Consider the following 12,322-nt stretch of genomic DNA (forward strand, 5'->3'; position numbering starts at 1 on the left):
GTAGAGAAACTCATTAATTCAAGTGCAGGAATGGAACTTCCACCTGAGATAAGTGATGGATTCAATACTGGGATTTTTTGCAATGGGCATTTCTTTTAAACGGTCTAGAAATACGTTCAGTTCCTCCACGGAAAGGATGTAGGGCAGCGGCTGTCCGGGCCCCGTGGCAGCTCTGCGGTGGGATTGGAGGAGGGGGTGCTGTTGGAACAGGTTCGTGGTACTTCTAGAGTGCTGGAGGGTCAGAATGTTGATTAATAATCCAAACGATCAGTGCATAGATCAAACCCAGAAGGTGACGCGTCCAATTATCCAGTCTGGTTATACTCTTTGCAGTGGGGATGGCAGTAAAGAGAAGGGGAATGTTAGCCAGATACTGTCTTACTCTTGCTGCAAATGCTCCTCCAGTGCCCTCCTTGCAACAGGCATTTGGAGAACAGTGCAGCAAGAGGCAAAGGGTGGGGGGCACTGATTCGGGGTGCGTTGCTGGCCTTGTGTTACAACAGCAATGCTGTGGCTCTGCTTTGCTTTTTTTTGCCTTTTTTTTTTTTTTTTTTTATGCTACAAGTTAGTGCACACCGATTAGAAGGCAGGATTTCAGCCTGTAGGCTGCAGTTTTAACCTGATTTGTCTTAAATTGGTGTAGTCATTTAAAATGTAATATACCATTCCTGTTAGTTCCAATAGGGCTTGATGTAAAACATGAGCTTCTTCTAGTCCTAGTGGACTAAAGTAATGAGGAAGGGGAGAAACACGGCTTTAAAAAGCATCCAAAAATATGCAAACCAGCTCTAGGAACAGCTGCTGCTGGCCACACACATCAAATGTCACCTCTCCCGAAAGCCTGCAACTCTGCTAAGCTTTGTCCAGCAGTGGAGGGGCATTTACCCTGCTCTGACAATTCTCTGTTCAGATCAAATACCTGCTTTCTGGGCCGTTACTGAGGCTTGGTCGGAAGCATAAATATCTAGAAGTACATTTTGGTATATGGCTTAATAGTTTTCTTGATTTTTTTTCTTTTAAATTTTTTTTTAATTACTGGGGTTTTTTTAAATTAACGTTTTAGAGAGGAAAGGGGTGCTAAGCCACCTTAGTAAGAATTCAGGGGGATTTGCAGCAGTGCAACTTCACTGCAAAACATCTTTATTCAATTGATTTTGCGATGAATGCAGCAACTTGCATTTGAGTACAGTTGGTACAAGGATTTAATCATTACTGCTTCCGTTTTGTTTTTAAGTCAAATACAGTGAGTGTTTCTGACTCAGAGAATTGTGACATTTTCACCAACTTTATTTCGTTGGTGCGTTTTGATGAGCTTGAGAGCAGACACGAATATGGGAGAGCTGTCTTGGTTCCCAGTTGTGTGTCTCCTCCTCCTGTACAGGACCAAAATCGTGGCATTTTGCCTCGACAGCTGTGCCATCCACACCAGAGGGGGAATGTGGTGTGAGGCTGAGCCCTGTGCTCCTGCCTGGACTGTGCACCGACATCGGTTTCATGGCAGCTGGCAAATATGAGGTCACTTCCCATTGCCCCGAGAAATAAAATAATAATTAAAAAAAAAAAAGGTAATTCTGCAGTTTCTGTGGGTGTTCTGCTCAAACCTCTTCCAAGAGGAGGGCAGGAGATGTGGTATTGATTTTTCGGTGTGCAGGTGGCTCAGGCATGTTCTCTGCACCGTTAGAACGTGAGCAGATGCTTCATAACTGTAATAGAAAAAATCAAGGATGCTTCTCTACATCACTGACTTCCCCCAGTATTTTGGCAAAGATTGTTGGCCCAAGCAGATGTGGAAGAGAGAGAGTAGAATATGAAGTACGTCAGCATCGTGAATATTTAAAATATGGTCCCACTGTGTGGCAGAAGTACTGTTGCTGAGGCTTCCGCTTAGCTGCTTTTTCTATCCACCCGTGACTTTTTTTGCCAGCGTGTATGAGCATGGTACCCAGTTTCACACGGTTAGTAAGTATGGGCTGAATTAAACCATGCAGCACGGGTAGCTTTCACAGTAGTGCTTTGGTCGCTGCTTTCCCCAATACCCAGTGTGTTCCCATCTCTTTCTGGGATATACTGTCATTTTTACTCTCCACTGGGGCTTAGCTGTCTGTGGTTTCTCTATCTCCCGTGCTTTTGTGTCCCGGAGTGTGATTCTTCGGTGACGCCGTAGCACAGCAGATATATTCCGTCAGTTAAATGGCTGAAGCGGTCCGGGTGAGCGGGGCTGTGTGAGTACCAGCTTCGACAGCCATCCCTGTTGGAGTAGGTGGTGAATTTGCTTCCAAACCCTCTGGGAGGTCCTTGGGGTTATGAAACAAGATAGTCTGAAGAAGGCAGAGGCAAAAACTCCTCTCCTTTCTCCAGCAAGCACAGAGGAGCTGTGGAAGTGCCTGGCCCTTCTCCCCTCCCCTCCTTGCTGGAAACTGGGCTGGAGGCAGCAGAGAGTAAGTGGACACTTAAGCAGTTTTCAGCTTCCCACATAGATTTCGTTACTCTGTCCTATGTCATGAATAAGCTGACTTACGCAAGACGTTTTACTTGCCAGAGGGTTATTTGCTGTGCTTCGATGTAATAATGCTGCACTATTGCATTATTTGGAAATAATTCTATTGTGTTAAGTATTTTGTATGCAAATACCTTCTGAGGAGAAAAAACCCCCACATAATCTTGATTTTTACATCATTTATTCCTTCACTTCTTTGAAATTATGTCTTGTTATAAAATCAGTTCCACTAACTAGTGTTACATCACCAGTACCCGACCACGAATATGTGTTCCCGGGAAGGAGAGGGTGACAGAAACAAACACCTACTCTAATGTGTCATTAGAAATCAAACAGACCTAAAACTTGCTTCTGCTTGCCAATGCTCAGATCTTCTAAAAGTCTGTCTCCGGCAGCGAGACCAGGGATGCATCCAGATTACGGAAACTGCTTGCAGGCATACAAAATATCATCGAACAGTTTAAGATTATAGGTTTGCATCGTGCCCACAAAGCTGTTTGTTTATGTATTGGATTAAAATCTTCATTTTCCACTTCTATTTGCTCAAACAAAGTGAGTACTTAGATCGGTTAAACAGAGTTCTCCATTCATTTCCACTGGCTGTATCCTTTGTGCGTTACATCCGCTTCTGTATAAACCCCCTCTTTGTTTTGTTTTGAGGTGCTGCTTAAGGCTCTATCAGGGAACAAGCGACAATCTATAATATCTTCAAAAGTGGGATGGATAAAATAGCAGTAATCTGATACTGACACATAAAGGTCACCGAAAGGCACCGCTGAACCCCCCCCCGAGCAGGATGGGAGTAGCTGCCTACAGAGGGTGCCTGCATTTGTCTTTCAATACTGAGGTTTTGGGGTTTTTTTCTTTTTTAAGTGTCTATTTTTAGTAAGTTGAAGTAGTTGCTCTGTTTTGTGGAATGGAAGCCATACGTAGGTGTTAAGTATGTTACGCTTAGGGTTGTGTTAGCAAAATGACCTTTTAAGTTCCTGCGTACAGTCAACACCAATCTTTCTGGTTATTGACAGCGCTAGACTTTGACATCCTGAGCATCGGTTGCAGTTTGATACTCTCTTGGTCATTCCATTTTCTTTGGACACAGTACCAGGGTATCATGTCCTACATAGTTTGTCTTGTCTTGTGCAAGTTCCCTGGAAAGAAAAGAGATTTGCACTTGGATTTAAAAAATAAATACAAATCTCGGTAGGGCTCTTTCCGTTGACTTGGCCATGGCCTTTAGGCTCTCACAGAGAAACTTTAAAAAACCCTGCTGGGGGTTTAAGCCATGTGACTCCTGTTGATATTATAATGAGATTTACAGTGCTTAAAACCCACAGGGGACTGACTCCTTACTTGGCGTCACACGGCGTTTCCGCAGTCATCCCGGTATATGGGGAACGCGCGCTGTGTAAATTAATACGATGACATTTTTTTTTGGGTTCTGCCAAACACACTGAACTCGTAACTCTCATATGTAGTCTTCATGGACTTTAATGGAGTGTTAACATGAAAGCCTACTTTCTCACCCTTTGCTGTATTCAGGTATGGAAGCAGATGATAAAAAAATCATTATTTTCTGAAATATTCTTTTCTGATGTGTATGGAGGGCGTTTGACCATATGCCTGTCTGGCTTGGGTGGACAGTGTTCTTCAGCCATCCTCTTTCTCAGCTGAGGAAATGTGTGGTGTAGCATTTTTCTAATTTCCTTGCAAGGAATGCATCAGTCCCTTTGTTCTTCTAAAAACTTATCTGATAGAGCTTCTCACCGCTTGCACATTTTTAAAAAAATGATAAAGTTAAACCAGTGCAATATTCCCTTGTAGAAAAGACCTTTGTAAGTCTCTTCACCTACACTTGTTTTGTTTGGGTTTTTTTTAGGAAATTACCTTGCACATGTATACATTTCTGCTTGAAGAACTATTTGTAAAGAGCAAAAATTAAAATTTTAATGAAATAATGAATTAGTCCATGTACAACTCGTAATACCTTTTCCAGTCAGATTTGTATCTTTTTTGAATTAAAAAAAAATAATTAAAAATCATTAAAACCCCCCAAACCTTCAATTATCTTCAGATTCTCATTGGGCCTAAAGTCAAAAGTGGCAGAATCTGGGCGGGAATTTCTCATGCAACTTCCTTGCATTTGGGGGGGTAACATCTAGGGGGTACGTTCTACGGCCATCTTGCTATCCAGTGCATCAGAAATAACACAAGAACACAATTTTGTCATAGCACGCAGGCAGATAACATTACAGAACAGGAAAAAACAGCATTTCCACATGTGTATAAAATGGCAAAAACTAGGTGCTTATCCATAATGTTACCTGTAATCCAGGATAAAATAAGTCATAAAAGCCACACCTTGATGCTGGTATGTGTTCATAGCTTTTGTATATGTTTGAAGTTCGTAATACAGCACAGGCATACTGTAGCAAAAAGATTTGCTGTGAAAGATAGATATGTGTGTGAGCATAAAGTAGAGATTTCAATATTATTTTGACATTTTATTGTTAAAGTCATCTAAGGTTATGGAAATTGTTGCAAAAATAATTCCTTTACTTAAGAAGTTTCCATGCAGAAGTTGAATAAAGAAGATATTTTAGAATATGGTTCATCAGTTAGTGCAACAGATACATTTCCCTGAGCACCACATGGCCCGGATCAAAGCGTCTCATGACTTGGATCAGTGCAGCCAAATCATTACGTATTGATTGGAATCCCGCTGAAGGATTAACCCCTTCGTGCTCATACGAATGTTTTTCTTTAACCCTGGTTTCAGTAGTTAGAAAGCTCTGTGACGTTCCTGCCAAATCTTAGCAAGGTTAAGAGCCCCCACTAACCCCTCGTACTGAGGAGTCCTTTGATTACATGTGTCCTTTTTTTATGAGGAATTTTTGCATTTGAAAATACGTCTTGAATCTTCTTCACTGGGACATAAGGGGGGCTGTACTTGTGCAAAGAAACACTCTGTAAGGGGGGGGGGAAGACCACCCCAAAATGGAAAAAAACCCCAAACCCAACCAAACCCCCAACCCAGTAAATAAATAACGTGGTGAGAAAGCCAAGGCTGCAAAGCTGATGCTTTTCCTCTTTCTACAGCGATTAGGAAAACCTCGGGTCCGGTTGTATTGTGTTAGAAGAATACACTGCTGTATGGAGATGACTTTTCTTCCTGATGAAGTTGAATTGTAAATATGCAATGTTCATAAATTTCTTAGCAAAATATCAAGCAGGATATTAAGCAGGTCTGTCAAGTGATTTCTCCCCCGTCCATGTTAATTTAAATTCTTTACAAAGCTTTTAATTAATGAATGAAATGTAGGAGGATAGCTAAGTAAGAATTGACACGTTTCACACGGGAAATGGTATTTAATTCTGTTTCGAAAAACCACGGGCAGAGTCAGGTGGGTACCATGACATGTTAGGGATGTTTCAGGATCCGTTGTTTGCTGCTCTTAAGAGTCTTTGTGAAGATTAATTGGCGTGGTACCTTCAGTTACACCACTTTTTCTCTTTTCTCTTCCTCTCCTCCAGTTTATCCCACGAGGAGCACTCGCACAGCCATCCGCTCTATGGACACGGTGTATGCAAATGGCCGGGCTGTGAAGCTGTATGTGAAGACTTCCAGTCGTTTCTAAAGTAAGGATGGTTTTTTTGGCGCTTGCGTTGTACGGAAAGCATGCCCTGAAATTTTGTGTGCTGTCGCTCACCGTGGGCCTGATGCAAAGCCCATTGAAGTCAACAGAGAGCTCCCTTTCACTTCAGTGGCTTTTGGATCAGGCTCAAGAACGTTTTAACAGGGGATAGTAAATTAGCCCCATGGGGAAAGTATAGTCTTGCTCAGTGTATTTACTATAAAATAGAGTGTTTGCAGTTCCACAGCCTTTTTTTTTTTTTCATTATTATTTAAATAATTGTATGTTGCAGTATTGATAATGTAAACAATACAACCTTGATTTAACCTTGATTTCACTTTAATTTAGAAATTTAGTCTTAAATTAACTCCGTAATTGAACAGAGAATTGCAGAACATCACATGAAATTTAATTTATGTCAAATAAGTAACTAATGAACAAAGTCTACACTACTAAAAATAAACTATAATTGTATTAATTGGGCCCCTGCAGTTTGCTGCAGACCTTTCCTTGCTGCCAAAGAACACAGTTTTACACGTTGCATAAACAGTGCATTATGGATGCGTGCGTCCCGATGCAGGGAAGGACCGGCAGAGCTCTAATAACTTACACGTGGCTGCTCCACAGCTAAACCATCAGCCTGACCCCTCCAACCTGGAGGAAAAGGAGTTCCCGTCACAAAAGAGTTTTCTGTCTGGGTAGATCACCAGGTACACAAATGCTTTGGGTGCATCCAGGTTCTTGAAGGTTTGGGCACTGATCTTTTCCTGAGTGCTATTGCTGTTTGGTTGTAAGATCACAAAATACCAACCGCCCAAGCAATGTTTATGATTTAAGTGCACAAAGGGACAAATTCTGCTCCCATTTACAGTGGCAATCTCACGAAGTTAGCCCATATAAATACATGGGATTCTTCAGGATGGATAAGGAGAATTAGTCCCAAAACGTCCAGCTGTATCTTTTCCTTCTGGGGCAATTCCATGGATTTTTACATGAGGGAGGGAAGGGCAACAGCAAGCAGAGGGTCTTCGTTAGATGATGTTAGGTGATACAGATAGGTTTTTGCTCTCAGAACAGAATGGGCCAGTTCTGCTTCCGCTGGCAAAACCCTCCTGAATTCAGTAGGAGCAGCGCTGGTCCTAGTATAAACATGTGTTACAAGTAAGGAATGGTATAGTAATGAGAAGGTTCTCAGTACAAGAGGATTACAAAATAAGAAGGTGCTAGTCATAAATTTCCATGAAGGGTGGCCTCATTTCTTTTAATTCATCCTGTTGTTCACTTAAGTGAAATAAATGCTAATCTCGCCATACTTGCCAGCTCATTCATATTCATATGCCATACCATAGCATTTAGACCTTTAAAACAATTGTAATTTTTATTGCACTTAATGCAAGGGAAAGGTGCTGTGGTAGCCTTAGATATCGGAGTAATGTGTGCGGTCATGTGTAGTCAGATTATGCCACCTTTGCTTTCTACGCTACTCCCCTGTTCCAGATTAGATCTGTTGGTTTCAGGAAGATTTCTTCCAGAGCTTGACGAGACCACGCGTAGAAAATACAGCCCTTAAGTCACGCGGCATGGGCAGAGGCCAGATTGATTTTTTTAGATGGTATTTTGGAGATGTTTCAGTAAGTAGACCGAGTCCACCAGTTCACCTGGAGGAGACGCTTGGTGCAATCAATCAGTAGGAACAACCTGAAACCTATTACCAGCCCAGGCTGGACCTGAAGCGGCTCCATCTCCTCCCAGCTCCAACAGTTCTGGTTCTCTTATCACTCACTTATCGTCAACCTTTTTTCTTTTCTTCCCTATTGAAACCTTTCAACAGAAAGATTTTGTGTGACTTTCTTAAGCCCATCGGCTCGTGTCAATTTTCTCATTATCCAAATTCTGCAGTGTCCAGACAAAGTCTTATTGTTCGGAGTGATATTTAACCCAGAACGAATGCAGAAATGAATGTCCCTGAGCAGCGTATTGACACTGTTAGGAAGTGAGCGTTGCTTCATAAAATGAGACCGTAGCCTTCCAAGTCTCCTGTGGAGCATCCGTCCTTAAATTATATTGCCATTTATCAGAATTCATTACTGGATGAAAAGATAACAGGTAGATGCTTGAAGTTTCTTTCTGGTACTTGTATCATCCGTGAAGCTCTTTCGACAGTCCCCTCAAGAGAAAAGCTCTTGTTTACCAAGTGAAATACAGCCCGTGTATCAATCGAGCATTGCTTAATTTCACTTACCTCGGTAAAAAGGCCCGTTAGAAAAAGCAAAGAGAAGTTACATGTGGAATGAAAGCCCTGTATGCCAATAAAATGATTCTACAGTTAAGGGAGAAAAAAGGACTCGCAGGTCTAAAACATGGTTCATTTCTTTTCCTCCTGAGGAAGAAATATCATAACTGTTGGTAAATCAAAACCAGAGATTTGACACTCTTCTGTGATCGTTCTGTAGTGTTTGTTCCCAAGGTGAGGTACACCACAGGGCCCTTGATTTCAAAGATAAACACTGTACAAATAACGATCCTAGTTGTCTTTCACTCACAGCCAACAGGAGGATGCTTATCAGAACCAGCAGATACACAGACTATTGTACACATTTATTTCCCTATTTCTTTTTGAAATAAGTTGCAGTTTTAGCGTTTTGTTGGGTTTTTGGTTTTGGTTTGTTTTTTTTTTTTAAATCCATCAGCCATTGGTTATCGTGCGATGCGGTATCAGTTAGAGCTAACTGATAGCAGCAGGGGCTGCTGCTAAGCCTAATGAAACAGTAGCGCCCTGCATGCTCCAGAACGCTCCCCGAGCCTAAAAACAAAACCGAGTCCAGTCTCACCGCGCTGACCTGATGGCCTTCTGCCAAGCTGCGGGAAGCAAGGTGAGGGCTGGAGGATGCACACGTGTCTCGCGTGTTAACCAGGGCCCGTCTCGCAGGCGGCAGCGAAAGGAGCAATTAGTAGCACAGAGCGACTTTTCCTTCAAAATTGACTATACCCTTGATTTCATTTGCATGTGTTTAAAGACCGTTGCAGATAGAAATATATACCCCTTATACGGCAAGTCGTTCAGGAGATTCCTACTGGAAGGAGGGCGGTTTATTCAGCAAGGCATCCAGGGCAAAAAACGAAGGAGAAGATTGAGTATGGTTTTACCACCCCCCCCCCTTTTTTTTTTTTAATTTGATTGTGGTTTAGATGTGCTTAATCATAGCTGTACCATTTTTTAAATTAAATATCTTCTTTAGAGGAGGGACACAGACCTTTGGAGAGATCTTGCCATCCTGTATTGCAGTGATGCTAGTAATCTGCTTCATGTGCATTTAACTTTGATGAAACGAAGGGGAGTTTATGTGAAAGAAACTACTAAGTGCACTCTGTAATGTTTTCACAAGTGTTTTTATCATGGTAACATCTTGTTTACTTTAGTTGCCTGCCTAAAACTACTTGGAACATGTTAAGAAAACATTTCGAGAAAGCTTCTACAAAGAGGCTTTTGTTTAGCAGCAACTGTGAGACTGCTCGGCTCACAAAGGTGTTAACTTTCAACCCCTTAAGCACTTCCACATGAAATTCCAGCAACTATGTTTGTGGTTTTGGAAAAACAAAGTGTATATTAAAGAAACCAGGTATATGCTAATACATGTCGAAGTAGGCCGGAAATCATAAATTGTTTCAAAGGCATTAATTGCTATCATTTGCATGTCAAAATGTTCTGCAGTGAAATCATCTGCAGTTAGCACAACAGAGACTTCTTAATCAAATAGGTAGCAAGGGCAGAGAAAAGGCTAGTCTACAGATGTCTTTTTAGATTTTTTTTTTTTTTTTTTTTAATTCCTGGCAGGCCCAATTAAGCCCCCCAGCCATAAAGCACGGCCAGCGAAGGTGCCGCTGAGGGTGCTGCCGGATGCTCCGGCATCGGGTGGGGGCCACCGCGGTGAGGGGACCCTCCTGCGCGCTCGGCGTTACAAACAAACATTTTTATTTCCCGAGCCCGCCACCTATTTAGAATTGCCGTTCAAATGCCGTTCCCGTTTCTTTTCCAGCCTCCTGATGAACCTGGCTGAGATGGCAGGGGGGTGGCGAGGACCGCGGCGGCCGGGGTGGCCCAAATCCCACAGTGCCCTCTAGTGCTCCCGGGATGCTCGAGGGAGAGTTGGCAGCAAAGGCACCCAAAAGTAGCATCCCTGAGACAGCCCCGCTTCCTTCCCCTCCCCAGCTCCCCCTCGCTCGTGTCATTTTTTTTTTACTTTTACACGCGCCTATAAATATTTTTACTCTCGGGATGAGCGTTCGGCTTCTTCCAGAAAATACCTCCAGCGCCCGCATGTTACGCGCGGTGAAATATTTTTGAGCATGGCGTATATGTAGCGAGGCACATTGTCTTGCGTTATTGCGTTTTATATCTTAAGGTGCTCTTAGTTTATGTTTCACATTATAATTTCCGGTGTGTAATCAGAAAGCCTTACTTAAGAGACAAGGATCATCTTTGTTTCATACTTTTATTGACACTGTCTACCATATTACTGCGATGTCTAAATGGTAAAATTTATTATTAGCAATAGTGTCACAAAAGTCTGAGACAGCGATTTTCCTTTCAATAAAAGTAGTTAAAAACCTTTTAGAAAATCCATAATTTTGATTGCTGGTACTTCATAAATGTATAACTGGTACTTTTTAGCTGTCTCTTTAGGGAAAAATGAGTTTTATCACCTGCAGTACCTGGGTTAATGAAATTGTGTGTTGGAATTTAGCCAGAATGAAAGATGAGATCATTCGGTGGCACTAATATTGGCAACAGGTCTCGTAAAAAGGTTCGACTCTTTTTAGAGAAGTATCGTTAGGTTTTTTCCTCTTTTTTGAGGATGGGGGCGAGATTCGAGTTATTTGTCATTTTTGAAGTTTCTGTGGTTCTAAGATTTTCATCTGCTGTAATATCCAAAACCCAGTGACCTAAAAGCCTCGCCAAGGCCAAGAGAAACACAACAGTGTCCATCAGTGCCTAGTAAAGGAATTTACTTGCTTCAGATTTCAGCTCCAGTTCCTGTTTCAGCCCTTTAGAAATCACGACTCTCAGCTCAAATTTGAAATAATGCTGCTTCTTTCTCATGGTCCTCTGTGTTTGATTGTTTGTGGATATTAGCTGTCCAGGAAATCCCATACTTAGAGATATAAATCCAAAATGATCTTGTTTTTCCGCAGCCAGCCCAGGATGTATTAGACAGTTATGATGATTTGTTAATTTTTGTGACCTGTATTTATTTTATGTGTGCCGTATGCTTTTAAAAGAGGGAATCAGCTGTCGAAATAGGCTACTTTTGTCAAAAGGGAGGCTCTTGACTCTTTCCTTTTAAGCCTTTGCTTTCTTTACTTTTGGAGAATTCTGTGTGTGCACCTCCATATGGTGGTAAACAAGGGCTGCATTGTGCCCTGACATATAAGCTTAAACCCAACCCTGTTATTGAAGAATCTTTTGAGATGTGTGAGCTGGGATTCTTGAAGGGCTGTCAGGCTTGGGTGTCGGTTTGAAATGTGCCTTGAATGTATAACTCTGCTTTCATTTTAATAGTGCAATATTTTTTTTTTTCCCCCTAATGTAATATTAATCGTCACCCATTTGTAGTGAAATTTCTTCCTCGTGTCTGATGGAAAATAATTAGATTAAGTGTATTAAGTGAGAGAAGGTTAAAAAGAAAACTGGATAAAGATATCCTGAAAACAAATAATAAACCCGCGCTTTTACCTGCGATTCCGTTGTATCCTCCGGAATAGGATTTATTTAGACCCACTGCTGCTTCTGCACTTACTTTCAAGACACTGTGTAGGAGACGCTGCCAGGTTTTGATGTCTCAACTTATGATGGTTACATGGATAATAGAAACCAGTGCAGCCTACCAATTTAAAAAAAAAAAAAAAATCATAATTAAAACCCAGTGCTGCAAAACAATGTATATTTACAGTAGCCAGTTGTGGTTGTGTTTTTTCTTTTTCTTTTTCTTTTTTTTTTTTTTAATTGCTGTATGCTAGCAAGCTTTTATATTTGCATCATTTGAGGTCTAAAAAGTGACACATGCCAACATTCATAGCCGTTCCTGATGTCTCCACATTTTCATAGCCTTTTTATTTCAACGGCATTTCAGTGGGCTGCATTAGAGGCCATTTGAATATTTCATTTCCTATTAATTATGCACTGTGACTCTCA

The 12,322-nt window shown here is 41.6% G+C and overlaps 1 protein-coding gene across 28 annotated transcripts in view; it reads left to right on the forward strand.

The window, feature by feature from the left end:
* FOXP1 (forkhead box P1) overlaps window positions 1-12,322 on the forward strand; it is a 389,835-nt gene that overhangs the window by 336,737 nt on the left and 40,776 nt on the right. For all 28 annotated transcript variants that reach the window (XM_054837687.1, XM_054837688.1, XM_054837685.1 and 25 more), the window contains one exon: window positions 6,029-6,133. In XM_054837687.1, the coding sequence (XP_054693662.1) occupies window positions 6,029-6,133 (105 nt within the window). The remainder of the gene's footprint in view (window positions 1-6,028; window positions 6,134-12,322) is intronic.

Source organism: Grus americana, chromosome 11, assembly GCF_028858705.1.
Source record: "Grus americana isolate bGruAme1 chromosome 11, bGruAme1.mat, whole genome shotgun sequence".
Classification (NCBI taxonomy): domain Eukaryota; kingdom Metazoa; phylum Chordata; class Aves; order Gruiformes; family Gruidae; genus Grus; species Grus americana.